General features: G+C 38.4%; 2 protein-coding genes across 3 annotated transcripts in view; both read left to right on the forward strand.

The window, feature by feature from the left end:
- The window catches only part of rprd1b (regulation of nuclear pre-mRNA domain containing 1B), a 1,182,184-nt gene that overhangs the window by 1,132,114 nt on the left and 22,192 nt on the right, over positions 1–27,878 (forward strand). The gene's annotated exons all lie outside the window — the stretch shown is intronic.
- LOC114659547 (phosphatidate phosphatase LPIN3-like) overlaps positions 1–27,878 on the forward strand; it is a 104,312-nt gene that overhangs the window by 24,242 nt on the left and 52,192 nt on the right. For both annotated transcript variants that reach the window (XM_028812098.2, XM_028812099.2), the window contains 5 exons: positions 17,896–18,096; positions 19,951–20,046; positions 20,591–20,862; positions 21,847–21,954; positions 23,311–23,419. In XM_028812098.2, coding sequence (XP_028667931.1) covers positions 17,905–18,096; positions 19,951–20,046; positions 20,591–20,862; positions 21,847–21,954; positions 23,311–23,419 — 777 coding nt within the window. In that variant the 5' untranslated portion in view covers positions 17,896–17,904. The remainder of the gene's footprint in view (positions 1–17,895; positions 18,097–19,950; positions 20,047–20,590; positions 20,863–21,846; positions 21,955–23,310; positions 23,420–27,878) is intronic.

Below are 27,878 nucleotides of genomic sequence, written 5' to 3' on the forward strand. Positions count from 1 at the left end.
GAAAATATGCATTGAAATATTAGTGCTGTGGTGGGATAAACTGGCTCCAGTGCTAATTTATTCTAAAAATTTGACTTGTAGGATTACTTATGGCAAAACTGAATCCCCCTTCCGGTGATAAAAGTCTACAAATAATGAAGTAGAATTTGTTGCTAAGTTGGTTCATTTTATATGTTCAAGGAGTACCAATCCCAGGCAGTTTAGCATTTTTCCTATTCATCATAGATGAATATAAAGAACTGCTATGTAAATCTTTATATCGAAGTTTCATTACCTAACCAGGAAAATGTTTTTAGGATGAAGATGTTCTTCATTGTACTGATCTTATTTGCTATAGCTATTCTAACATATGGTTCAGACTAGAGCCTGAGTTTACCAAATACAGTATAGAAATCCAGAATACAAAGCAGGTGGTTTTTTGTATCCGGTCTTTCAAATGTATTTTTTTCTCTGTGGGCAAAACAGCTTAGAGATGGCAGCTTGGCTAATTTCTGAGCCCAGCAGCCAATAGGAATGGTCAAACCACAAGTACTTAAAAGAATATGCACATGTCACTTGTAACTCACCTGAAACGTTCAACCAACATTTTGAAGACTTGAAGACACTTGAACCACAGTTTAAACTTTTTCCCCCCCTCCATTTATTCTGGAGGGTGAGAGCGTTTCAAAGGATTTCTAGATGGAAGTTGTGGAGCACCAGTGTGACACAACACATAAGCACAAATGTATGAATGTTACCATTCCAGGTTTCTATAAGCTTCTTTCCTGAAGTTAGTCCCAGTGTCTGCTAGAATTGTAGCAATGTCTACAATTGTTCTTAGGTAGCGGATGACTTTCCTCATCAGTGAAAATGAACAAGTTGACTGCTGCTCAAATCTGAAAGCATAAACAAAAATAAATATTCATTAATTTCCATGCTTGATCAATGGGCAAAGAGCTAACGTTATCTTGTTAATAAGTAATCAACATGATTTGTGGCAATGAAGAAAATGGCAAAATCGTGAGATGTACAAGTTCAAGTACCTTTTATAAAGACTCAACCAGTGGGTCACTTTAAAGGTCTCTGGCCTTCAGGCAAAGTGAGGCTGCACATGCACACACCTGACAGAAGGTACACAACTATGCTTAGAACACCGAAGCAGCCCCTAAACAGACTAACTGACCATTAGGGTAATAGAGGCAAGCACGGCCAGATGAAACGAGCTGCTACTGGAGCAACTGATAAGTGGACTAAACCAGCAGCACTTCGGCATATCAAGTCAGCTCTCATCCCAGGAACAGCAACTAGAGGTTCATGTGAGTCTTATTAACATTCAGCAGGGTTTTCCATTCATCAATGAAAATATTAAACAAATGTCTCCTGTTTTCACTGACTTTGTGTTGTGCTATGCTCGCTCTTTCACAATGTCCGCAGGAACCCTTTATTTAATATCATTCACAGGCAGGCTTGGTGTGGCACTGAGCCTTCTTTCTCAACAGCCTTCGGCGAGGCTAGTTAACCATAGCCACTGATTCAGAGACTGCTGAGCAACACATTCATTTTACTTTATGTCACTAGAAGTACATTATACTAGCAATTCAGTTTTACTGTTTGATATAAAAGTGTCAGACAAAACCTGTATTATTCCTATGGTTACGTATTTATTTTTAATTGCCATTGCTTTGTTTGGTAATTTGTCTGTGCGGTAGTTGTACGATATTCTGTATTGTGCCTAAATATTTTTGTACAAATTGGACTAGCAAATGATTTTTTTCCAGTGTATGGTGAGTGAGTAAATTGAACCGAGCTAAAATGTAGTTTAAAAAAAAAAAAAACGGACAAAACATACAAAGCAAAACAGAAACGAATGACCCTGAGGGTACAGCATATAAAAATTGTCTTAGACTGCCAGTAGTTGATGAACTACGCAGAGTCTTGTACACTGCACAGTTAGAATCAGCCTTGAAGACCCATCCTCAGTACACTCTGACACCACTCTGCATGAAATCTCAAATGTCATCAGGTTTGCCATTTCTGATACACTGTTATCTTGTGCCTACAAACATTTGGACTTTAAAGCTATGTAATTTGGTATTCTTGCCCTTTCTACTCCCTCCCCGCATGCACATACCTGTCTGCTTCAGTCACCGAACTGCTCGTCTTAAGGGAAGGGCAGGAGAACACAACAAAGAAGTCAGAGTTATTATCTCCTGTAAAGCTTCTGGATTTTGAGGAAGCTTTTTTCTTTTATGATGATATTTATAAGAGAGTAGTGTGTGTTTGTTTTTTTTTTTCTTCTTCTTACTTAATTTTCTGTTTCCTATGTTACGCTGCATGCTTCTTTTGTGATCAAATTTTTATTGAAGTTTTAAATAACTTTAATAAGAAAGAAATAAAATCGACCGTAAAAAACCCCAAAAAACTATTGTACGTTTACATTTATTTGCTTAGCAGATTTTTTTTATCCAGAACGACTTATAAAAGAGGTCAACATTATTAAGTAACATCATTCTGGGGACAGTTTGGGGACAAATGTAATAGGACAAGGGTACAAAATTGATCATTCCAAGTAAAAAGCTCAAAACAAAATACAAGTGAGTTTACAAGTCCCAGATTTACAAAACCTAACGGCCACATTGTAAAGGCAGTAATAACCATAAAAAAACAATCTCAATAAGTCAGCCCACCAACCCTCGAAATTTAACCCTGTTAAAAAAGGTAAAAAGAAAACAGCCTGAGCAAAACCTAGGAGGGATGTGCAGCACAAATGTCAGAATCCCCGCCCAGGATTTAAGAAGCAGAAAGAGGAGAGCGACTGTCGTCGCTGGCCGTCCAGCTCAAGAATTTTCAGGAGAGCACCTGTGGAACAAATAATTTATATATTGTTCCCCTAGAACCTTTTTTTGAGTCAGAAATCAGGCAGGAGGAAACTTGTTCATGCATCTTTAATTATTCTTCTTATTAGGGAGGGGAGCACCCCGTCACAGCAGTCTGTTAAGTGATGGTCTCGGAGCAAAGTCAGAGTCCCATATTTATAAACAATTGAATTTACATAACAGTGCTGACTTAAAGCTTTACTCTGATTGGTTCATTAGCTTGTACACCTAAATAAACGGCTCATTCCAGTACATTTTTGTCTTTCTCAATATCCGTTATGTTCAGCACTTATCGTTTTATGGAATTTTTGTGCAAATGTCAAGTCTTACAGTTGACAGTTTCTTTCATCACCACCTAGAACATTCTCTCTTTGTTGCTTGCACAGCCTTCATCTGGTTTCCTAATATGCTTGCTTAAACAACCAGCCATCGCAGTGGTCTCTTCATGTTACTTCTAAAGATAGATGCAATATTTTAATATGGTAAGCATATCAAAACACTTCATACACAATAACTATAGTATGCCTAAATGACTGTTACCCCTTGATCGTCTATTTTCTTTCACACACCCCATTTTGTAACATATGAAGCCACTGAGAGTTCAAAGAGAGTAAGATTAAAAAAAGATGCAAAATCAGATTTCTAGCAAGAAGCTGAAAAGGTCTTTGCAGCTATTGTCCATCCATCCATCCATTATCCAACCCGCTATATCCTAACACAGGGTCACGGGGGTCTGCTGGAGCCAATCCCAGCCAACACAGGGCACAAGGCAGGAACCAATCCCGGGCAGGGTGCCAACCCACCGCAGGACACACACAAACACATCAAGCACACACTAGGGCCAATTTAGAATCGCCAATCCACCTAACCTGCATGTCTTTGAACTGTGGGAGGAAACCGGAGCGCCCGGAGGAAACCCACGCAGGCACAGGGAGAACATGCAAACTCCACACAGGGAGGACCCGGGAAGTGAACCCAGGTCTCCCAACTGCGAGGCAGCAGCGCTACCCACTGCGCCACCGTGCCGCCTGCAGCTATTGTGCCACAACAAAATGGCCTCTACCGGATAGAACTGATGCTCAGTTGCATGTTAATGGTTTTCAGGTGTAAACCAAAGTAGAACTACATGTACTATGGAATTGTTGGCTACCTTGTGGGTACCGTGTGTACATCATCCTCATAAACGGTCATGACAGGACACAATTTTTTTTTGTTTTGTTTTAAATGGCTGGTTTTTACTCTTACTGACTCGGATCTAGGGGCAGTTCATAAAGAATAGGGTCATTTTGCAAAATATAGAAAAATAAAATTTTCAGTTATTATAGCAGTAAATAGCCACTTATTTTGTCTCATTTAATGAAAAGAAAACTTGTGTTTCATAGATTAGTTTTCTTTCTTTTGCCATGATCAATTTTTATTAGATTTCAATGAGAAAACAAAAAAGTAACGAAAAGGATCTCTGTAAAAGATGAGCAGTGAAAGCAAGCAACAACAAACACCTCACAGCGACCACCCATTCCACATCTGTCTGGCCCTGTAAAAGGGGATCCCTGATGTATTAGAGTTTGATGCCCGGGAGACGGCCCCAACAGGCATAGAGAGTGCTGAAGCACAGAAATGGAATGGAAAAGGGAAGAGTGAAGGACCAAGGAACACAACGCCAACCACAAGTCAACCAGCCTCCTACCAAACATACAACAGCTTACCTCTTCTCTATTTTAGTTCCAGATGATTTATGAAACTGAAAGTTAAAGAAAGACAAGATTAATAAAAGGGGATTTCCAAACATTTACTGCAATAGAAAATGGGGAGGTGTGCAGTGAGACACTAAGATTATTTTTGTTGTACCCAGATAAAATAGGCTGAGCTGGGTCAGTTAACTTTTTTATTTAAACAAATTACTGAAACATAAGCAGGGTGTCAATCCAGTCAAAGCAAAGCACATTTCATAAAAAATTTTGATGGAATTAGTGCACATTTTAATTTGGAAAGGTTTGGTGTAATCCATATAAGGATAAAGAAAATACTGAATTAAAAGGGGGAACTTTATTACGTTAGCAACTTAGCGGGTGTTTTAAGGGCATTTCATAAAAATAAGATACCATCTTCTTAATTGTCTAACATAACGGTAAGATACCATCTTCTTAATTGTCTAACATAATGGTTTATCTAACTTTAACCAACCTGTTAGCTACCTAAATTTACCAATGCATCAGCTATCATCAGAGAGGTCAGCCGTCACTCACTGTAGGCAGACATGAGAAGCTTTGTAGACTGGAGTCCTGAAGTGATGTGTTTTTGTTGATGTCTTTGCTGCTCCTCATGACTTTACTAGCAGTAAGTCTGGGGAGCTTTGCAACGCATTTGAGGTATGCATTGAGTTCCTTTTTTGATTGTTCTGTTTTAATAGTTACGAGCTGTTGTGTTGGAGATGGCATTGTCCTTCGTCCTTCCAGCAGGCTTCGCAATAGTCAGTCATGCAATAGAGCAGTCCATTTTATGAATGACAGTGTTAACTTTTGCCATTTGCCCGGATTATTTTTGACTGTGGTAATAGTAATTTATTTGTTAGCGTCCTGTCCTGTGTACAGCAGTACTGCAAATTGTATATACAGTATTAGCACCACATATTTTTATGCTATGAACTCTAGAGTGTGCCCTTAATTTGTTTGTGCTTGTGGAAACTTTTTGTATGATGCTGTATTGATAAATGGAGGCAAGATTAAAGTTTGAAAAAGAAGGAGCCGGGCGTATGCTCTTCACCAAGCATTCTCCATGTAGTGGTTGAATTGTATTACCCAAAGTTGTAACCATAATGGTGAGATAAGCTGTACTCACAACATCGGACGCATTTCCTCTATCCCCAAAAAAAAACAAAAAACAATAGCCTAATTACTAAAGATTTCTTGAGACTGAATCCTCATGTGTCAGTGCCTTCTCTTTGTATTGCTCCATGTTTTTTTTCCCTTTCTTATTTGTAATAAGTTACCTAACATGCTTCATTGCAGTTCAAACGCTGCTCATCAGTGTAAGTCCTGGTGATTGTTTGCCATTTCCAGTGCATATCCTGTTTCTTTCTAACTTAGTGTGGTGTCCAAATAAAGGCCAAACTCCTAGTCTTTTGTTTCATTACAAAGAAACAAAATTAAATATTGTACAGAGGTGGTCAGGGAAATGCATGTGGTACTTCCAGCTTTCCAAAGCTAATATCTCTGCTTTGTATTTAGAAAAAGAAACAAAACCTACGCAAACTACATATTTTTATAGCCACAATTGTTTTAAAAGTAGTGCTGTCTCTGACAGAATGGTATTCCATGTTCTACCGCAATATAACAACAACTAGCATCTCAAAAGTGAATATCTTAGTAAATGAATATTATTTGGCTGATACCTTTATCAAAGTCAACTTACAACATGTACAGTACATTTAGTTTATCTTTCAAATTCAGCACAGTCAGGCGAAGTGACTTGCTCATGGTCACACAGTGTCAATAGTACCTCTACGTTTAACACTGGTTTCGATGTAACTCTGGAAAATGTAGTGTACTAGGGGGCTTCGCTCACCAAACCCCCTGCCTGCACTACGAGCCAGCAACTTTGTGTCTCTGCCGCTCACAAACAACAAAACTTTTAATTCTCATGGATAGGCCTCTTCATTGGGAAGAAACACTACTTTTCCCTGATGGCAACACAAATTAGACGATCTACAAGTCTCCGACTTAAAGTTTAAAGCCAAACAATAATATCACCTATATCCATATGTTCAATCTATTTTTCGCTTTTACCTTTTGTTCAATCTTCTTCTTTCGGCTGCTCCCGTTAGGGGTTGCCACAGCGGATCATCTTCTTCCATATCTTTCTGTCCTCTGCATCTTGCTCTGTTACACCCATAGTTCCACTCTCTTTTCTTTCCTCCTCTCCTCTTGCCTCCGGACACGTCTCCCCCCCTCTTCTTCGGCCAATAGTAGCCCAATTTCCGCCAGCACCCCGTTGGCTAACAGTACTGGTGGCGGTCGAACGCAACGTATAACTGCCTGTGAGTCACTATCATTTCTTTCTCCTTACACAAACTGTGTCTGACAATAGCATTCACACAAATGAGAAATAATTTAACCGTATGCGTGGTGGTAAATATTTTAGATGTGGGCAGGACTTTTCCAAATCTCTTTGCATAAAGTCTTGTCTCACAGGGCTTGAAATTTTCTCTTGCGGGATTTCACTTTCACCAAACAAACAATCTTTTAATTCTTGCGGATATGCCTCATCATTGGGAAGAAACACTACTTTTCCCTGATGGCAACACAAATTAGACGATCTACAAGTCTCCGACTTAAAGGTTAAATTCAAACAATATATTCAATCTGTTTTCACTGTTCCGTTATTTCACTGAGTAATAATTTCAGTTTGTTTGTGCTATTGCGATCTTTACTACCATTTTTTTTGAGACTTTCGAATTTTCGTACTTCCATTATCTCTAACCTGCTCTGCATGTGTATTGCGCCAACATTTTTGAATTCTTTACGACATTCTACTTTGTCATCTACTCTTTGCCTTTTATTTCCGACCCCTGGCGTGGTTAAATCTCTTGGCACAAAGTCTCATCTTGAGGGACGTGAAAGTGTCTCTCTTCAAAAGATCATGTCTCGTCGCAGGATAAAAAGTCTCGTCTCGCAAGATTTTTTTTATTATAATAGAAATACAACTGGCCATGGGTAAAAATGGGGCCTGGCAAATAAACTCCGACATTATTAAACGTTTGTTGTTGTGACTTGGTGATAGTCATACAAATGAACGGGGAATTGCCTACGCCGTAATATAAAGTGAAAATCTTGTTTTGAGTTGTCAGTGTTATAGAATCCCTTTAGTTTTGCTGTCGTAATGTTTCTTGTTGTCTGGCAGTTTGCCACTGCTCTTCAGAAAGGTTGTGTGTGTGATTCGTTTTTCATTCACTCTCTAGGTGAATGACTCGCTGCTGCCAATCTTCAGATAATGTCGTTCTGTGGTTTGTCATATACAGTGGAACCTCGGGTCACGAATGTCTCGGACCACGTACAAATCGGGTTACGGCCAAAAAGTTTGCCAAACTTCACGACCACACACTCGAGTGACGAACAAGCCAGTTTCCCTTCCGGTTCGTATGCGCCGATGATTTCTGCACGTGTTCAGTCTCTCCCTGTGCAGAGAGAGAGAGAGGGCTGGCTATGTAAGGCCGAGAAGGCAGTTAAAGAATGTACTGGGCTTGTTTTTAAAGAGACTGATTCGAGCATTGTTTTAACCTTGTATTTAATGAAGACTTTTTTTTATTGGATTTTAACCTCCACTTCACTTCTGTTTACAGCGATCGGATCGTAGCGTGCATTGTTGCAGTGTTACTTTTCAAATGTTCATGTTTTCCCTGTGCTTAAAACTCATTAAAAAAAAAACAAAAAAAAACAAAGTGTTTACAGCGAGCAGTTCGTAAGGCTATGCGTGAACTCTTGCAATGTTACTTTTCTCTGTTCAAGGTTTTCTCAGTGTTATTCAATGTTTTTACATTTAGTTTACTATTACGTTGTGCATTCTATGGTATAATTAACTATTTTTGTGCTTAAAAAAATCTTTAAAAAAATATATTTACATATAGTTCGTACAGTCTGGAACAGATTAATTGTATTTACATACAGTCCTATGGGGGAAAATTACTTCGGTTTTACAATGTGTGCATTTATAAGTATCTATTAACAAGTAACACTAAACATACAGTACATTTCTTTTATGAAGACTTCATATTATAAGAATATTGTTATTGTGAAGCCTGAATCACAGTGCGAACTGTATGGTCTCATGCCTAATGGACACCCGGGGTTTGTCAGGATCATGCTGCACAGTGCATTAGCATGGCGACTAGTGACTCTAAATTGCTCTCTTGAGTGAGTTGGAGTGTGGCATTGCTTTTCATCCGTGACTGGTTCCTACATTGCATTTGCAAATGCAGGGATTGGCTGAAGTGAGACTGCTCAGGAAAAAGTGCATATAGAAAATTTAAAGGATATGTGAGTAACATTACACATACATATAGTGATACCAAGGGTTAGGTAATTGTCATTTTATAGTCATGGTGTTACACTAAGAAGGGTTCGCTCTAAGCTTGTGCTTCTTCCTGTTATAATCTGAATTTGCTTATTCTAATACAAGGCTGAGTTTAGCTGTAGCCTGACTATATCCAACACAAGTTTGAAACTAACAAGTGCCATTCTGTAGCAGGGTACACACACCAGCTGGGCCAATTTAAAGTCTTCATTAAACTGAACATCTTTGGAGATAAGTAGGAAAACCCATGTGGACACGGGAACTGTCCTTTAACTACAGTCATTTGTGCACTGCAGCTGCTCACTTACGACAAAAGGTGCCTATAAAGTACAATTTAACAAAATATTTTTTTTTGCAAAAGCCAATTCTCACTTAACAGTAATCACATAAATCTTTATGGAACTGTGTACATACCTTGAAATGCGGGAGTGTCACCCTGACAGACACGAGAGATGGAGAACACGACTAACTGAAGTTGTTACTTTGATCCCAGAAAGTGCAGCTCTATAGTTGAACACTGCTGCACACCTGATTAGGCTGGAGCTCTCCTGCTGTGTCATCGGCTTTTGTGATTTTGAAAAAGCTAAACTGGGGCGTATGACAAAATAAAAACACAAAACAAAATGCAATCCCACATATGGGGAGAGAGCGAGAGGGAAAGCTGCTGATCCATTCAGAAAGTGCTAGCTTGCAAGTGCCACTGGAGTCACGTGCGTGAGTGTGTGTGAAACAATCAAGCAGCTCATTTTCAGTTGTACGCTTCTGTGGTGAGAGTGTTTTGCATGAGCAGAGCAAGTGGCAGGATTGTAGATGGAGGTGATGTAGCAACGAAATGGGATATATTCCCAATGGTTGCAAGGAGGAGAAAAAAATGCTGAAAAAAAAAAAAGTGAAATGATAAAGACAGGCAAAAAGATTTAAGAATCAAAAGTAAAAGAGGAGATCTCCTTCAAATGGGACATTTTGAATCAGAACGTCAAGTCAACAAGTGAAAGTGTGGGGAGTCATAACATCAGTGCTGCCTTGGAGGAGCAGAGCAGTAAGGAGGGATGCACAATAGAGTGGTCCATCATGTCTTTGGAGGCGTCTGGACACCTGTGCCTTGGAAGGAGAGAATCCCTTCACCATTTCCTATGGGTAGGTGAAGAGTTATTCGTGTGGAGTGGTTAACACCTTTAATTAGCACATTTTGGTTTAAACACATGCTTCATATCCACAAAAGGAAAAACTGGAGTAACACATGCCCCTTGCACTCACACATTTTTGTACAACTGAATTTTAATAATGAATCAGAACACCTTGCATCAATAAAATGTAATCAAATCAGCATAAAAAGGAGTAACACTGAAGTTGGAGATGATTTCCACACATAGTGCAACTGCTGTAGTTTGATTTCATTTTAGTTTCACATTAGGAAAGGAAAGACAGAAAACTTAAATGAGGCTTTAGACAGGTAGTTGTTAAATTGTCCTATGCAAGCAATCTGCAGACACACTTGGAACACAATCACCCCGATGCCTGTGCTCAGTTGATGTCGTCCTCCTCTTCTTCATCATCCTCATCCTCACCATCCACATTTTGGGCATGACATTATTTATGCTTCATTTTTATAAGCAGCTACAACTTATAGCCTACTATTTATTTGTTATTTACCATTTGCAGTAAGTGTTTCTTTAAATATACATTTGCATAGTTTTTTAATAAATAAATGGCTGCTTAAATGGAAAGTAGTACCTTATTCTTCTACATATTCTATAGGCTACTGTTGGCTACTGTGGGGTGTTTTGCATGCTTTTTATACACATTTGCACTGTTTAGAATGTTTTAAAATAAAAATGCTTCTAACTCATTTATTTAAATTAAAAAAATTGCCCTGCCTGCCAAACAATGTTGGTGTAAATACTTGTAATGGGATGAAAAGTGGACTTTCTACAGATTGTTAATAAGACTTGTAATATTGTATGAGGTATATCAGATTATTTAGACAAAGATACAGCATTAAAAAAGCTCATAAGGAAAATATAGCCTTGTGTTTGATTGTGTGTATTTAATCAGGAGTTTAACATGCAAATGCCTTTTTTGACAGGCTCAGTGAGCACATGACATTGATTCCTAGGAATGACGAAAGGGTTTTCAAAAGAAAGAGGACAATAGACTGAAGAATATTGGGAGATAAGCAAAAACTAAGATAGTGTAATAACTAGTAGATCGTATAACATTAAAGCCCAGATAATCTGACCATTGCGTCAATGCAAAGAAGGTATAAAATAAATACTTTTGCCTTTGCAGTTAACACATTATTGCATTTAGCTAAAAAATAATTTAACTAATAAGTGACAAGGCCATTGGAAATTTATAAGTTTTCCAATTTCAGCTGATGCAACTATTGCTAATTCTTGTGTGATCAGCCACTATGGCACTGTATAAAAAAGGTTCTTGATGATACAAGAGAGCGAGGGAGAGTGTAGGCCGGGGTGCTCGACTCTTAGGGTCCTCGAGGTCCCTAAGTTTTTAATCAGAACCCATTTTTTTACCTCTAAATCAATATGTGTTTTTGGGCTTAGCTTTAATTAACTCTTTTTGTTATGGTTCAGAACCTTTAATTGCCAATTTTAGGTCTGAACAGCTACATTCAGGTTTTAAGTTAGGGTTAGGTTTAGGGGTTGCCTGTTTTCCTAAGCAGCCATTAGTTAATAACGAGGTGCAAATGACAAAGGAACCACCAGTTCTCCAGCTCACATGCATCCATTTAAACCTGTGTATATGCATCATGAAGCATCTGTTTTTCCAATATTTTGAAATAGGTGAGAGAGAATGGAAGGAACAAATGGTACATATGTGTTCAGCACCACGAAACATATTAATAATGCCCTCAGGAAATGAAAAATGTACATTTTGATAAAGATTTGTCTTGAAAGAGTGAAAGCACTAATAAGCCCGTAGAATTAAATACGAAGTTTCCTTATCTGCTAGGTCTGGCTTCTAATTATGAAATTGGCACTCAGTTGATAGTTCTGCATTGTGGCAAAGTGTGGGGAAATCCTGGAGGGAAACTTGATGCAGTTTACAAGAAACCTGGGCCTTCTTCATCAAGACAATGACCCCAAGCATAAAGCCAAAACTGTAGTGTAATGGCTTCAAAACAACACTGTTAATGTCCTGGAGTGGCTGAGTCACAGTATACATCTCAATCCAACTGAGAATTTGGGCTGGACATGACAAACGCTGTTCACTCTCGATCACCATAATACCTGACCGAGCTTGAGCAGTTGTGCAAAGAAGAATGTAGAACAGTGGCAGTGTGGAGATGGGCCAAGCTGACAGAGAGAGACCTGTGCACACAAGACTGAAGGCTGTCATGGCTGCCAAAGGTGTCATCTAGTAAACACTAACTGGAAAGAGGTGAATACTCGCGTAATCAGTTATATTGTATCTTATATTTCTAAATAATTTAGACTCTTTTGCAGGAATCTGTTTTCACTTTGACATTCTTCCTCTTCTTTCAGCTGCTCCTGTTAGTGGTTGTCACAGCAGATCATCTTCTTCCATATCTTTCTGTCCTTGTCATCTTGCTCCGTTACGCCCATCACCTGCATGTCCTCTCTCACCACATCCATAAACCTTCTCTTAGGCCTTCCTCTTCTCCTCTTGCCTGGCAGCTCTATCCTTAGCACCCTTCTCCTAATATACCCAGCATCTCTCCTCTGCACATGTCCAAACCAACGCAATCTCGCCTCTCTGACTTTGTCTCTAAAAAGAGTCTTATGCTTTTGATCAATGTCAAAAAAGCCCAATGAAATCCTGTGTCATTCAATATTATATGACAAGAATATGCCAAAACTTCCAAGGGGGTGACTGCTTTTTAGAGGCAGTGCAGTGGGTGGACTCTGTTTGGGTCTTGGGAGTAGAACCCTTGTGAATTGCTCTCGTCTTTTGTTTTTAACAGCCAGTGGTCATGATTCTTATAATTAACTTTTTGATTAAAATAGTGATCACAAAGAAAGATTAAACTAACAGTCCTAGGTCAAAAATATTTAAAGGAGAAATGAGATGTGTACCTAATTTTATTATTTTGTGCTCATTTAAATCATCAGTTCAGACAGAATGTTGTTTGCCCTTATGAATAGAATGTAGAGGAAGTAATAAAAATTGGCGTGACCTTCGCCTTATATTGTCAGTTATGACACTGTGTGAATTATTATTGGTATTCATCTGGAATTTGTGTACCAGTGTGTCTCTCCTTTCTTTAAATAACATTGTCTGCACATTTGATGGCACTGATTTAACGGACAGTTTTGTGGGATAGGCAGGTGGCCTTTTGTGTTTATGCAAAGCTATTATAACATAATTTAATAACAGATGGTGAGCTACAGGAACCTTCACACAGAAGAGCAACATACATTAAACATTTCAAGTGAAAAGAGAAGAAAAAGTCTTAAATCGCCTAGTGCCTGAACTCATCAAACATGTTCTGCACATATGCTGTTTTCTTCTTTTACCTCTCACTTCCTCCACTTCCCTGAATTCACCCATCATTCGATTTCTTATTTGAAATTTTTTCCATCACAAGTTCTCGAGGATCTGTTGTGTAAACCTGTAAGGTCAGACATAAGGGAGTAACCACATATTCCAGGTGATCAGTTACACTAAGTTACATTTTCTCTGCTTCTGGTACAACATGATGTCTTCTCTTCAAGTATGTGAAGAACCACACGTTTTTTTTAGTGAGTGTCAGGAATATCTTCTTCTGTAATACGCTACCGTGGCTGTTCGTTTGTCTGTCCAGGATTTTAAATCACCTGTAGCTCGCAAACCATTTCACCTATTGACTTGAAATTAGGTACACATATACTACGTGACGTGTACTATCCGCTTTCGGGGTGATGATTTTATTACTCTCTTTATTTTCTTTTTATTTTATAGTAGAATCAACTCTCGGCAGCACGCAACAGGGTGGCTGTGCGGCGCATGCGTACAGGCGCCGTTCTCATTCCCTACCACCTTCGCTAATCATTCTTAAGGCAGATTGAAGACTTAAGTGCCAGATTAAGTGAAAAATTAAAGAAAATGTACAAAGTAATTGCAACACAAAAACTAACAATCAGTTTTAACGCGAAAAAATTCGATGAAAGAAGAGAAGCAGCGGGCCGCTAGGGTGGAGTAAGGAAGTGCTGCTCAGGAAGCAGCAAGCATATCAACCTCTGAGCAAACGAATGCTAAATGTACAGAGAAAGAGGATGAAAACTATGGATGCTCAAGTCAAGTGGATTACCAGTGCGCCGTTACTGGTTTTAAATATTTGTTGAAAACAGTATGAATGCTTCTTTAGTAAAAATACACATTGTTTTGTATAGATTTTATGGAGAGGAGTGCTGCTGAGACACATTCATTATGAAGGAGAGCGGGTAGCCATTTTGCTGAATCTTAATTTCATGTGTGTATCCCACTGGGTCTGATGTTTGAGCTGACACGCTTTGCATTAAGAACTGTTACTATGATAAATCTGCATTTCATAAAGATGAAATTTTTTTTTGTCCTTCTCCTTCATATACTGTATGTAGGGGAAACTTTTGTGACAGGGTCTGAGTTTTCAACTTTGAGTTTTCATTTGGTTTCGACATTATAGGCAAACTTGTTCATTCTTAACAAAAAAGCTAGAAGCCTGCTGATTTTTTCCCAAACCACTGCAGGAGATTTTGACCACCCTGTACCATTGTTTAGTGTTTTTGTGGCTGTTTGTACTTCAACTGAGACACAGTTGTGGAAGAGAATACATAGTGAGAAAACGTAAACTAGAAGTGAGAGCGTTGTAAACTAGATGTAAAGAGAAAAATGCAAAAAAAAAAAACACCTTTTACATCTTAAGTGTGGGTGTTCATTTATTACATAATTATGTGGGTTTTTTTTCTTTCTATTTTGCAACAGTTTTCTTGTAAGGTTGAGTCCACCAATGAGCCACAATATGTGAAGTTTGGCTTAAATTGATTAGCTCTTCTTAAATGTGTTACTGACTTCTATGTAAATATAATTACTAAAACAGTGTGCCAGTGCATCCACCTTATGTTAGCCCTAGCCCACCATAAAATGTGTTCATAAACAGTAGATAAATGTTAAACCTTGATCGCAGTAAAACAATGCCAGACTTTCTAGCACATTCCAAAGGTGTACCAGAACAGGTGAACCGATGACAGAGGAGGACACATTTATATAACAAGTACGTATGCGCACCAGTATGCTGTATATTATGTTTTTCTTTTCTTGCTTACATATTTGTTTTTCAGTGTTTGAATGGTATGGCCCCCTCTTACCTTTTGGAGCTCCTTCACGTTTATACACCAACAAGGGCACTGCGGTCTGCTAGCCAGATGCTCTTAGTGGTGCCAAAGTCGACACTGAAGCAAAGGGGGGATCGGGCATTTGCAGTGGACACTGCCTCTCTTTGGAATAGTTTAGCTTATTATGTTAGGTCTGGCTGACATTAGGTACTTATAGGTCATCATTAAAGACTATCTTCTTTTCGCTTGTCTTTGATCCCTCTTGAGATTAAACATTATGTTTGTATAGGTTGGTTCATGTACATTCATGATTATGAGTGTGTATGTGTGTGTGTGCACAGATATTTAGAGTATATCCTTTTTTATATGGTTTGTCATGGTTGTGGTTTTGTTATTGTTATATATGTTCTTCAGTTCTTTTTAGCTTATGTTCTATAACACTTTGGTTTGGTTTAGGCTGCTTTAAATGTGCTTTATAAATAAAAATGGAATTGTCTTGCATTTCTAAATGTATAACGTTGAATCCCACAATTGGGGAAATTGAGGAAAGAGTTTGCCATTTTTCTAGTTCTTGGTGTGTCTCAAAAATCTCATTTCCATTATTTAATACAAACTAACAGATCACAATTGATCAGTTAGGTTTTTATTAGTTATGTGAAATATCTGAGGCCCTGCTTTGCACCCTATACTTGCTGGGATAGGCTCAAGCCCCTTTGTGACCCTGCTCAGGATTAAGTGTGCTTAAAAAATGGTATGGTGAATCTTTGAAAACAATATCTATTTTGTTGCTATCTTGCAAAATAATGGCATTTAATCCATATTTTTATAGCATGCTTCTGTCTTGTACAGATCAGAGTGCACTACACATTCAATCCCACCTCGGACTCGTGCTTCTGAGCAAGTCACTTTATGGTGATTTCCTGCTATTTACAGTATATCGGTTATATCAGTATTTAAGCAGTTGTACTATAACTGTTCTTGTAAAGACTTTGGGCTGATTTTTACTGTAGGAAAGGTGATCTAAAAATAAGTCATCAACAGTAAACACCATAAAATATGTACATACAAATGTAAATATCCTTGAACATTGAAAACTATATCTCTTATTAGCGATAATATTATTTAACTGTAATTTAGCTAAAGCTTTAACTCCTCCATTTTTAGAAGCCACCCTTTACACTTCAGATTCATTTGTGTAGGGCAGCTCTACGGTATCAGCTACAATACCAGGATACAGAAAAGTAACAACACAATATGGGAATGCGTGCAGATACAGCGGCCTCCACTACAAGGCACTTCGCTTATACTGTTACACACACCTGATGCTGATACTTTACAATGGCTTCCTAAACCAGCTGTTTCTCCCTAGAAATGCTTTGTTGACACTGAAAACCACTGAAATGTCTCACAGTAGAATACATTTAGGCACCTGCTTTTTTGGGTGAGTAAAATTAAAAAAAAATATCTGTCAGAATGAAATATTATTGATATAAAGGAAAAATGGATTGTATGGTACTATACTGTGAAATAAATAAACTTCATGGAGACAAACTAAATGAATTGCGCACATTCCACGCTAAGTGTGTGTGTGTGGTATAACATGCAGACTTTGGTTCAGTTAGCTCTTGACAAAAATCCACAAGAAACATATTTTTCCATGAGGAGGTGCTGAAAATCCTGGTTATCTTGCTCATCATTCTTCCTTTTTCAGAGTTTAAAACATTCTCATGTAAACACATCAACAAGCAAGTTTGTCTGACCTTTAAAGTTAAGAAAAACTGCTTATATATCTGTGTCTTTCTATTTCTACTGTTATAATAGTAATAAAAATAAGTTCCATTTATAGAGTGCCTTTCACAAACCCACGGTTGCTTTACATACAGAGTAAAAAAAAAAAATTACACAGAAGAGGAAAATTTTCAGTTGAGATTTAAAGGTGCAGAAAGAGGAGCAATCTCAGAGACTGAGGAAGAGAGTTCCAGAGTTGAGGGTCCATAACAATGGACGGCCTGCCTCCCAGGGTAGAGAGTCTAGTGTGTGGGACAGTAAGGAGATTACTGCTCGAGGACCTGAGAGAGCGACAAGGAGTGTAAGAAGCTAAGAGCAGAATGAGGCAGTTGGGGGCAAAGGTAATGTAGGGTTTTGAAGGTGAGAAGCAGCATCTTGAATTTAATCCTTGATGGAACCGGTAACCAGTGAAGCTGGAAGAGAACAAGGGAGCTGTGAGCAGAACACTTTGTGTGGGTGACGACTCTGGCTGCCGAATTCTGAATGTACTGTAGCCTCTGTATAGATTTTGCAGGGAGGCAGATGAAGGGGGAATTACAGTAATCAATACGAGACATTATGAAACAATGAACCAGAGTTTGAGCATCATTAAAGGACAGAAATGGACGGAGGTGGGCAATGTTACGGAGATGATAGAATGAAATTTTGGAAAGAGACCTAATGTGTAACTCAGTCATTATTTTATTAGTGTATTGTACTCTTATTATATTTTAATTTTTATATTAAGAAGTTATGTCAAGGTAAAAACTGGCACTGCTTTGTCTCCCGTAATAGTTTTCATTTTTATTTCTGTGTGTGGACCTTAGTAGTATTAAGTAGCCTGGATTTTCAAGTGTTTCTCAGACCTTCAGATCAGTTAATGGTTTTTGAGCAATATTTTATTTGTTTGCTTCTTTCTCTTTCCATAGTCTCAGACCATGAACTACGTGGGGCAGTTGGCAGAAACTGTGTTTGTTACTGTCAAGGAACTTTATAAAGGCTTAAACCCAGCGACTTTAACAGGAGGGATTGATGTGATTGTAGTTCGTCAGCCTGATGGGTCTCTTCAGTGCTCCCCCTTCCATGTACGCTTTGGCAAGCTGGGTGTGCTGCGATCGAGGGAGAAAGTGGTGAGTGCTGGAAGACCTGGATGTTGTCTTTTTCTTTTCTTTCTTTTTTTTGTTTATAGCTGCATTTTTTAACAAATTTACTTAACTCAACGTTTACTGTTTACATTTAAATGCAATGATGTTTCATAGTGAATTGTAAAGTACAGTATATTATTGGAAAGGGATAGCCAATTATTAAAGACAATTTTAAAAGAAAAATTGCATACTTCAAGACAGCATTCCTAATGTTATTAGTTGTGGATGGGTGATTGTTGGAATTAAGCATTAAGTACAGGTTAAAGTTTAGAGAGTAACAATTTTAGGATGGGAAATAGCATTGAAAATAATGTCCTTAAGTGTTTATGTACTGTATGTGGTTGCATGTAAAGTACAAGGGTAAATCAAAAAGATGATTTGAAAATTATGAAGTAACCACAATAGATTGAAGCTAAGACATTAAAAGGTGTTCACAACAGCTTATAGGTAGGTGAAGGAAGGATGCTGTCTTCTGCAGATCAGTAAGCTGTTTGGGTACCCATCTTGCACAAACTTTGATACCCCAAGTCATCATGCACGGTGGCATGTACAGATCCATATCTAATATCCAAATGTGCGGCAACAGCGGACAGTGTAATCAGTCGGTCTTCTATGATGAAGTCATTTGCCATGTCGATGTGGGCTTGATGATTGTCCAGATCGAGCTTTGTCAGTTACACTTGTTGTTCCTGTTTCAAACATTTCTACCCATTCATAAACTTTTTGTTGAGTCATTCTGTTTTCATTTATGTACTAAGCCAACATCCTTCAGAGAGTTGCTGGAGATTTCATATCCTCTGCCTAAGGAAATCTCACTACAGCGCGTTGTTCAACAATGATGCAGTCCTACATGTTCGCTACATGTTAGCTTCAACTGGACTAAGGGCAGAATGCTATGCTGTGCATGTTCAGACTCCCCATAAGCCATTGTGAACATGTTGTATTATGTAAGCTTCTATGCATTGTGGTTACCACATAATTTTCAAATAACCTTTACTTTATGATTTCTGCTCCATATTATTATTGACCTTTGTTTCTTGGAGGTTATACGGTGAGTCCGTGTGCCTGGCTCGTGAGCACCACTAGGACAGGGCTAAATGGAGAGCATTACGCTGGAACCAGGAATGATCCTATGTGTGCCAATGTCAAATGCAGGGGCTGCTGTGAAGCAGTAAACCCAGTATGTGCGCCTCAAATGGGTGCCTGTCCCCTTTAAAAGAGGATTGTGGCCTAGGACCTAAATGGCCATAGGTTGTAGCAATTGCAGGCTGATGGAGGACAATGGGAGCCAGGAGCTCTTCCTGTAGTATGCCAAACCTTTGGAGGCCTGGTCCTTTAAGGCCAATGGAAGACTCTGAGTGATTATGGAGCATTTGCTAAAATGGGCGGTTTTGTTTTTGTAAACTGTTTGCCTCGTTGATGTTTGTCTGAGTATATAAGGCCACCATGTGACTTATCGTATCATAGGGTAAAGTATTGAAAGTTTTAAACTACTAGGCCTTTTGGTCAAAGTTGGTTGCAAATTTCAAGTTGTTAATTTAAAGTTAAACTTCTGTTAGTTATACCATAAGTATAAGTTTTGGTAAAGCTAATTAAGATAACCTCTCCTTTATGCCTCCCATCTTAAGATATCAGAACTATGTTAACATTTATGGGTGGTGTAGGGTAAACTTTGATGTTTGATTTCACATTTGTTTGCCTTTCTGATAATGATCTGGTTAGAGAATTTAAAAGAAAAAACAAAATGGCTCAGTAAAATATTTTCATTAAAACATAAATCTGTGCACAAGTCCAACACCTTTTTGTTTGTGTGTGTGTTTTTTTCCCTTCTTCTTGCAGGTGGATATTGAAATCAATGGAGAGCCTGTTGATCTACATATGAAGCTTGGTGACAATGGAGAAGCATTCTTTGTGGAAGAAAATGAAGATTCCCAGGTTGCTGGCTCTTAATGTTTATTTTTTTACACATTTTTGCAGGTGCCTTTTTTGGTGATATTAATATATTTAACAGCACAGAATGTCGCAGTGGTATTTGATTAAGAAACGAAGAAAAATGGTAAGGATAGTCCATGTCCTCACAGGTGGCGCAGTGGTAGTGCTGCTGCTTTGCAGTAAGGAGACTGTGGAAGATTGTGGGTTCACTTCCCGGTTCCTCCCTATGTGGATAGCGCTTTGGGTACTGAGAAAAGCGCTATATAAATGTAATGAATTATTATTATTTGTTAGTTATTGTACATTTTGGTTTATGATGTCAGTCAAGTAACTTCACAGACTGAAGTGGAGGAAACGAACTGTGTTTTGTCTGTTTCTACATGAGCATGAGCAAATTTAGTACATTTTCCTTGTTAATGCTTGTTATTGTGTTCGAGTCCATTTGAGAACATAATTGCTAAATTTGGAACAGTTAGAATTTAAAAGACTATGGAATTCTGCAAAGATAATATGCACAAAAACACTTGTCTCTTATTCTTTGTTGCAGGTTCCAGTGCATCTCTGCACGTCACCAATTCCACAGCAGAGCTTGGATATTCCCAGGACAGCTGACACTCCCACCGTCTCCCGTAGGAAGAAACGGCGACGGAAACGTACGAGAACTGAAACTCCCTGGAGAGAGGATGGAGACTCTTCATCAGATGAGCGGGAAATACCTGAGAGTCCCCCTTCCCTCTTGAACACATTAGAGTCTGAGAAGCGAGGGGTGCTGGATGGCGAGGGCCAGGGTGATGGCACTTTCCCCCACTTACTAGCCTGGTATGTAATAATGTAGTGAAATATGTAACAAGAAAAAATGATAACCTAAGTCAGAATTTGGGATAGCAACAGAGAGTGTTGCAATTTAGAAAGATGCACTTTGTGGAATCTTTGAAAAGCAAACTAGCATAAAAACAAGTTAGTTGTAACAGTTGTCATGTGGACAGTTGGCCATTGTCTGTTTGTACCGTTCAGTGTTTCTGGTTAATGATAAAGCGAGTCTGTCTAGGCAAACAGAAGCCTGTGAAGGGGTTGAAGGGGGCACAATAAGAAATGGGAGAAGGAGGGACTGTGCAGGAAGGAAAGGGTTAAAGAACGGTGGTAGAGCACGTGTGAAACTGCAGAACTCCCAACAGGTGAACACACATTAATTAGAGGAGAAAGGCAAGAAGAAGGGCAGAAATGTGGCATAGCTTTTTTTTTTTTTTTTTCCTTGGATGAATGTGAGAGGGGGCCTTGTTGGGGAATCGTGTCTTTTGAACTTTTAAGTGTAATGCTTGGGAATACTTCAGATTAGTGAACAAAAAAACAAAAGAACTTATTTAACATACTTTTTAAAGTTTTTTTTTTTCTAGCAAAATTCCCTGTATTATTGGTATCATGTTTATTGGTTGTTTATTGTAAATTGTGTTTTGATGTTCTTCATATTGGGGGTGAACTGCAAGAAAGGATTTTGTAAATACTTTTTTGTATTTTTCTGATAATAATTCCTTTTATTTTTTCTTTCATATACTTCTGTTGGTTTGTTGTATACTTGTGACAGTCACTAGTAGGACATTAGTGTCTGTCGCTTGTATTTTTTTGTCTTTTTTCTGCTGTTGTTGGGATTGGTGGTTTACAGTATGATCGTGCTGGCTGTCAGGGTGGGAAATGTGACTCGAAACAAAGTATAACAATAGGTATGTTATCTGAGTATGAATAAGAGAAACAGATTTAAAAATATATTTCTTTTGATAATAAGTATTATTTTTTTTATGTTTACAGTAAGTCCATCTACTATTCGTTTTCAGAGGATCCAATTGAAAATCTTGAGTGCCCACAGCCAAGTGATGTTCACCCCTTTTCAGATGGAGAGTGGACACCTCCTGAAAGGTTAGACTCATTTAAGCACTAAATAAATTGAGAGAGGATATATATTATTTTTTTCAAGGGGGAATGAAATTTAGCTTTTTACACAAACTCAAGAAATAACAAACAACGGAAAGTTATTTACATTAACTGTTTGAGGGTTTAATGTAATGTTAAAGTACAAATAGATTCTCTTGTTTTATTATTTTATTGTTACTCTGTAGCACTTTGAGATTGTTAAAATATAAAGCGCAATATAAATAAAATTTATTATTATTATTATTAATGATTTGTGAAGGTGCTCTCAAATTAGCTGTGCTTTTTTTTATAAATAACATGAAATACCATTTTCTGTAAATAGTGTATGTAAATAGTGAGCAAAAAGCTATAAAAATAACTATTTAACAAAATGATTATTAGTTCAGGTGGCGCAGTGGGTAGCGCTGCTGCCTCGCAGTAAGGAGACCCGGGTTCGCTTCCCAGGTCCTCCCTGTGTGGAGTTTGCATGTTCTCCCTGTGTTTGCGTGAGTTTCCTCCCACAGTCCAAAGACATGCAGGTTAGGTGCATTGGTGATTCTAAATTGTCCCAAGTGTGTGCTTGCTTGGTGTATGTGTGTGTGTGTGCGCCCTCCGGTGGGCTGGCACCCTGCCCGGGGTTTGTTTCCTGCCTTGTGCCCTGTGTTGGCTGGCATTGGCTCCAGCAGACCCCCGTGACCCTGTAGTTAGGACATAGCGGGTTGGATAATGGATTGGATGGATTATTAGTTCTTCTAGTAGCACATGGTGGCCCACATCTAGAATTCTGCACAGTTATTCTTCCATTAAAATGTCTGTTAACTTTTTGCCTGTAATATATTCTCCCATAGGTGTCATTCTAGAGTCTTCCATAATTGGTCATTTGGGATCAGCTCCTTACAGGTTTGGGTTCTGTGGAGCTTTTGCCAAACTTTTCTTGATGCCAGCTAGATTGAAGGTGGCAGTCAGTAGTTTTTGAGTTGGATGCCTGTTTTTCCTAGCACAGATGTCATAGTCCAGGAGTGGGCACTGTGTGTTTTTGTTTTGGTCTCTCTACTTCTCTGAACTTCATATTACCTGAATATAAATTAGTTGTCATTAAAAAGCACCTAGCCGGTTTACATCATCACCCAAGCAGCCCCCAAATGCACTTGTTCAGTTGTCAACTTTCTGTTTCACCGTTATAGAAATACAGACAGCAATGTGAGACAGAGACCTTTACTTTTAATAAAACAAACTAACTAAATGGAATTTTTTTTTAACTCTAACATTGGTGTGCTGAAGCTGTTTGTTGTTTTTTTTTTCCCTACCAGTAGATTTCTTCGACTTACGCTCTCTTTTTCATTTTTTGGTATGTATCATCAGTGTTTTTCAGAGTCGACCTTCCTCACCAAAGAGTGACTCAGAGTTGCTGGTTAAACCTCCCGAGGCAGCTGGACCTCAGATGCAGTGGTCCTGGGGAGGATTCCCTAAGGTGAGGATAGCCAAAATGTGATCGATGGGAGAGATTGCAGTTTAACTTATCTTTGGTTTAGTGGCAGCTGCTGTGACACACACATTTCTAGTTTAGTTTTAAATAAGAAGTACAGTAAGAAATATCAATATATGGGAACTTAACTATTACAGCATAATGCTACATATGCATTATTTGTATAATCTATCAAGGTAAGCCAAAATACATAAAACCAGTCTGCTTTGACATACATTTAACATCAAATAGAATTATATTGCTAATTATGCTCAAAGCAAAACCTGAAATAAAAAAAAAAACATATATATATTATATAAAACACATAATGGATAATATTTCATAACTAGCTGTGTTACTTGACTTTGTCCAGGAAATTTTACAAGACAGTAGGCCTCAGTTACAGTTCCCTTAGTTACTCGGGTGCAAGTCACTTCACCTCCTGTGCTCCAACTGGAAAAACAAAAGAAATGTAACAAACTGTATCTTTTTTTTTTATATATTTTTATTTTATTAATTTTCATTGTAATCATTCCATACAAACAGATCCATTTATAACCCAACAAATTTGAAAACAAATCAAACCCCACCCCTGAGAAGGAGAGCTTAGCTAAAGGAAAATTTCTTTAAGCTTTTTAATAAGGCAACATTAGACAAAAGAAGGGGAGAAGTAAATATCTATATAAATAAGAGATGGAGAAGGGAGTTAAATACAATAATAGTTAATTCTCTTATTCTAAAATAATATTGATTAAATCCTGCCAAGTTTTGAAAAAATTTTGTACAGATCCTCTAACTGAAAATTTGATTTTTTCCAATTTCAAATAATATAAAACATCAGTTTCCCACTGACTTATAAGAGGAGAATTAGGATTCTTCCAATTTAACAAAATAAGTCTGCGTGCCAAGAGTGTAGTGAATGCAATCACCGTTTGTTTGTCCTTCTCCAATTCAAGTCCATCTGGAAGGACACCAAACACAGCTGTTAGTGGGTTAGGAGGGATTGTGACACTAAGGCTGTCTGAGAGGCACTTAAAAATTTTTGTCCAAAATGATGTTAGTTTGGTGCAGGCCCAGAACATGTGACCCAGTGAGGCAGGAGCTTGGTTGCAGCGCTCGCAGGTTGGATCCTGGCCTGGAAACATTTTGGACAGTTTTAAGCGAGACAGATGAGCTCGATATATAATTTTTAGTTGAATAATTCTATGCTTTGCGCATATAGAACTCGAGTGAATTCTCTGCTTTGCTACCTTCCACTCCTTTTCTGATATATTGATTAAGAGATCTTCTTCCCAATGTCCTCTTGGATCTTTGAAAGGTAGGGACTCTAATAAGATTTTATATATTGCGGAAATAGTATTTGTTTCCTCGGAATTAAGCAGTATTTTTTCCAGCATTGTGGAGGGTGCAAGGTGGGGGAAATCGGGCAATTTCTGTTTAACAAAATTTCTAATTTGAAGATAGTAAAAGAAATGTGTAGCTGGGAGGTTAAATTTTGAACGTAATTGTTCAAAAGATGTAAATATGTTGTCTATATAAAGATCTCTGAGCATTTTAATCCCAAAACTTTTCCAGGTATTAAAAACTGGATATACTTGTGAAGGTTGAAAGAGGTGGTTCCCTTGCAAAGGTGCCACTGATAAAAGATTTTCCATCTTAAAATGCTTCCTAATTTGGTTCCATATTCTGAGTGAGTAAAGCACAATTGGGTTATTAGTATATTTGCGATAACTTTCATTTATTGGAGAGCAGAGCAGGGAATATAAAGAAGTACTACAGGATTTTACTTCTATTGCAGACCAAGCCTGTGTATGTGCATTTATTTGTGTCCAGGTTTTTATGGCTTGTATGTTTGCTGCCCAGTAATAAAACTGAAAATTAGGTAAAGCCATGCCACCTTCTGCCTGAGGTCTTTGTAGGGTCGCTCTTCGGATACGTGGGTGTTTTGAGTTCCAAATGAATGAGGTTATTATTGAATCTAACTGTTTAAAAAACGATTTATTGATATATATTGAAATGTTTTGAAATAAAAAGAAAAGTTTAGGAAGGATATTCATCTTAACAATGTTAATTCTTCCGGCTAGAGTGAGATGAAGGGTTGACCATCTATGCAAGTCTTGCTTAATTTTTTCCATACAGACGCCAAAATTTTGTTGATAAAGAGCTTTATGTTTACTTGTGATATTTACCCCTAGGTATTTAACTCTTTTAGGGCTAATTTTTTTTTTGTTTCTTTTCTCCCAGGGCTGAATATTTTTCCAAAAACTAACATTTTTTAAAAAAGAACACAAAGCAATTGTTTAACATATCAAATCAACAAAAAATATTTACTTTTGACAAATGTTACTGTCTTGCATGTTGTATGAGCCTGAATTCTCTATGTGTTGTTTTGGTGCCTATTTTTCAATTGTCTGTTGCTGCACTTTCTAACATATATTGTTAGTGTGTACTGTAGAGAGACAAGTCACCCATTTGCCATCGTGCCATGCCACTGCCACCAAGTTTTCTGCCTGCATGAAAACCGTATTGTCACCTCTTTTCATCTTCTGAAACTTTATGAACTTTATGTATGGCATTATAGCCTGGCTCACCCCATGGGATTTGCTTCTGTTTATTACAGAAGTGAATAAAACTTTGCAGCAGCACGTACCTAAGCCACCAGGGGACAAAACACGTTTGGACCAATGCTCCCTGAAGTTATATCACCAGTTCTGTCCCATCTCTATTTGTAATGCCACAGCGCGCTTCATCTCGTCTTTCGTTGTGGGTTTCCACTTTGAAAAAAACGAGAATGCGATGCAAACGCAGCCCGCGATTCAAAAAAAATCTCTGCCTACCTGTTTGTCTCGTCTGACAGTAGCTGAAAAGCAGCATCAGGAGAGAGCAGCCTGAAGTACAGCAGCTGGTGATCTGTCGTGTCCAACAGCAAGCCATGCCGTCTTGTAAACTCCGGTAGCCAGATCGGCTCTCAACGGATCAATGTCTGTGTATTTATCCCATGCGAACCTTGCCGTAGATGCATCGGCTGCGCGAAGGCACTCAACTGGCAGCAGATCCGCTGGCGCGGCATCGGCTGGTGTCTGATCAGCTGATGCCTGCTTCTAACTCTCTTGCTCGATCTCCTGATCACTGCCAATAAAGTCCGATTCTGAAAAATCAAGAGTCCGACTCCGCGGTAATGCGCAAAACATCGTCTGCCAAGTGTTTTCTTTTCTGCACTCGCTTCGCTGCCTTTTCACATGTCGGTGCCATCTTGCCTTTGTTTACATTTCGCAACTCACGCACACGCAAGGTTTATTTGCCGAGTCAACGAGTCTAGCATTCCTCCAAGCACAGAGGGAATGCCTCTGACGTGACAGTGAGATTTGTCGCCATTAACAGCTGATTGTCGCCCTTTATCCCTGGATGTCGACTTTTGTCGACATTCGCCTTCAACCCCTCCTGTCGACAAAAGTCGACATCCGCCCTAAAAGAGTTAAACTGATCTGCTATGGTAAAAGGTAGGGTGTCTAATTTAATATTATATGCTTGTGAGTTCACTGGAAAGAGTATACTTTTATTCAGATTAATTCTAAGACCAGATATCTTTTGAAATTCTGTTAGTGCTGTTAAAACAGCAGGGACAGTGTTTTCTGGGTCCGATATATGTAAGACCATATCATCTGCATATAGAGAAATTTTCTGTTCCAGTCCTTCTCTGACAATCCCCTTTATCTGATGAGAATTTCGGCAGTGAACCGCCAGTGGTTCAATAGCGATTGCAAACAACAGTGGCGACAAGGGACATCCTTGTCTGGTACCACGTTCTAGTTTAAAGTAGTCTGAGCAAATTTTATTAATACAAACTGAAGCTTCTGGACTGGTATACAGTAGTTTAATCCAAGCACAAATATTCGGGCCAAACCCAAATTTCTCCAATGCAGTGAAAAGGTAATTCCATTCGATCATGTCAAATGCCTTTTCTGCGTCTAATGATAGTAATATCTCTGGGGTGTTTGATTTTGCTGGTGAATATATAACATTAAACAAGCGTCGGAGATTTGAAGATAGATGTCGGCCTTTAATAAATCCAGTTTGATCTTGTGATATTACCGAGGGCAGCACTTTCTCCATCCTTCTAGCTAGGATTTTTGAGAGTATCTTAACATCATTATTCAGGAGTGAAATTGGTCTATATGATGCACATTGTAACAAGTCCTTATTTTGTTTAGGAAAGACGGTGATTAATGCTTGTCGAAATGTTTGAGGTAGTATTTGGTGGTCTTTAGCTTCTGTAAATGTTACCAATAAGAGTGGAGCTAGCTGAGTGGAGAATTTCTTATAAAACTCTACGGGGTAACCATCAGGGCCTGATGATTTCCTGCTTTGTAGTGACTTTATAGCGTCTAGTAATTCTGTTAGCGTTAGAGGTTTATCTAGTTCCTCAGCACTTAAAGCATCTATTTGTGGTATTTGTGAATTATCC

Source organism: Erpetoichthys calabaricus, chromosome 10 (genome assembly GCF_900747795.2).
Source record: "Erpetoichthys calabaricus chromosome 10, fErpCal1.3, whole genome shotgun sequence".
In the NCBI taxonomy this organism is placed as follows: Eukaryota; Metazoa; Chordata; class Cladistia; order Polypteriformes; family Polypteridae; genus Erpetoichthys; species Erpetoichthys calabaricus.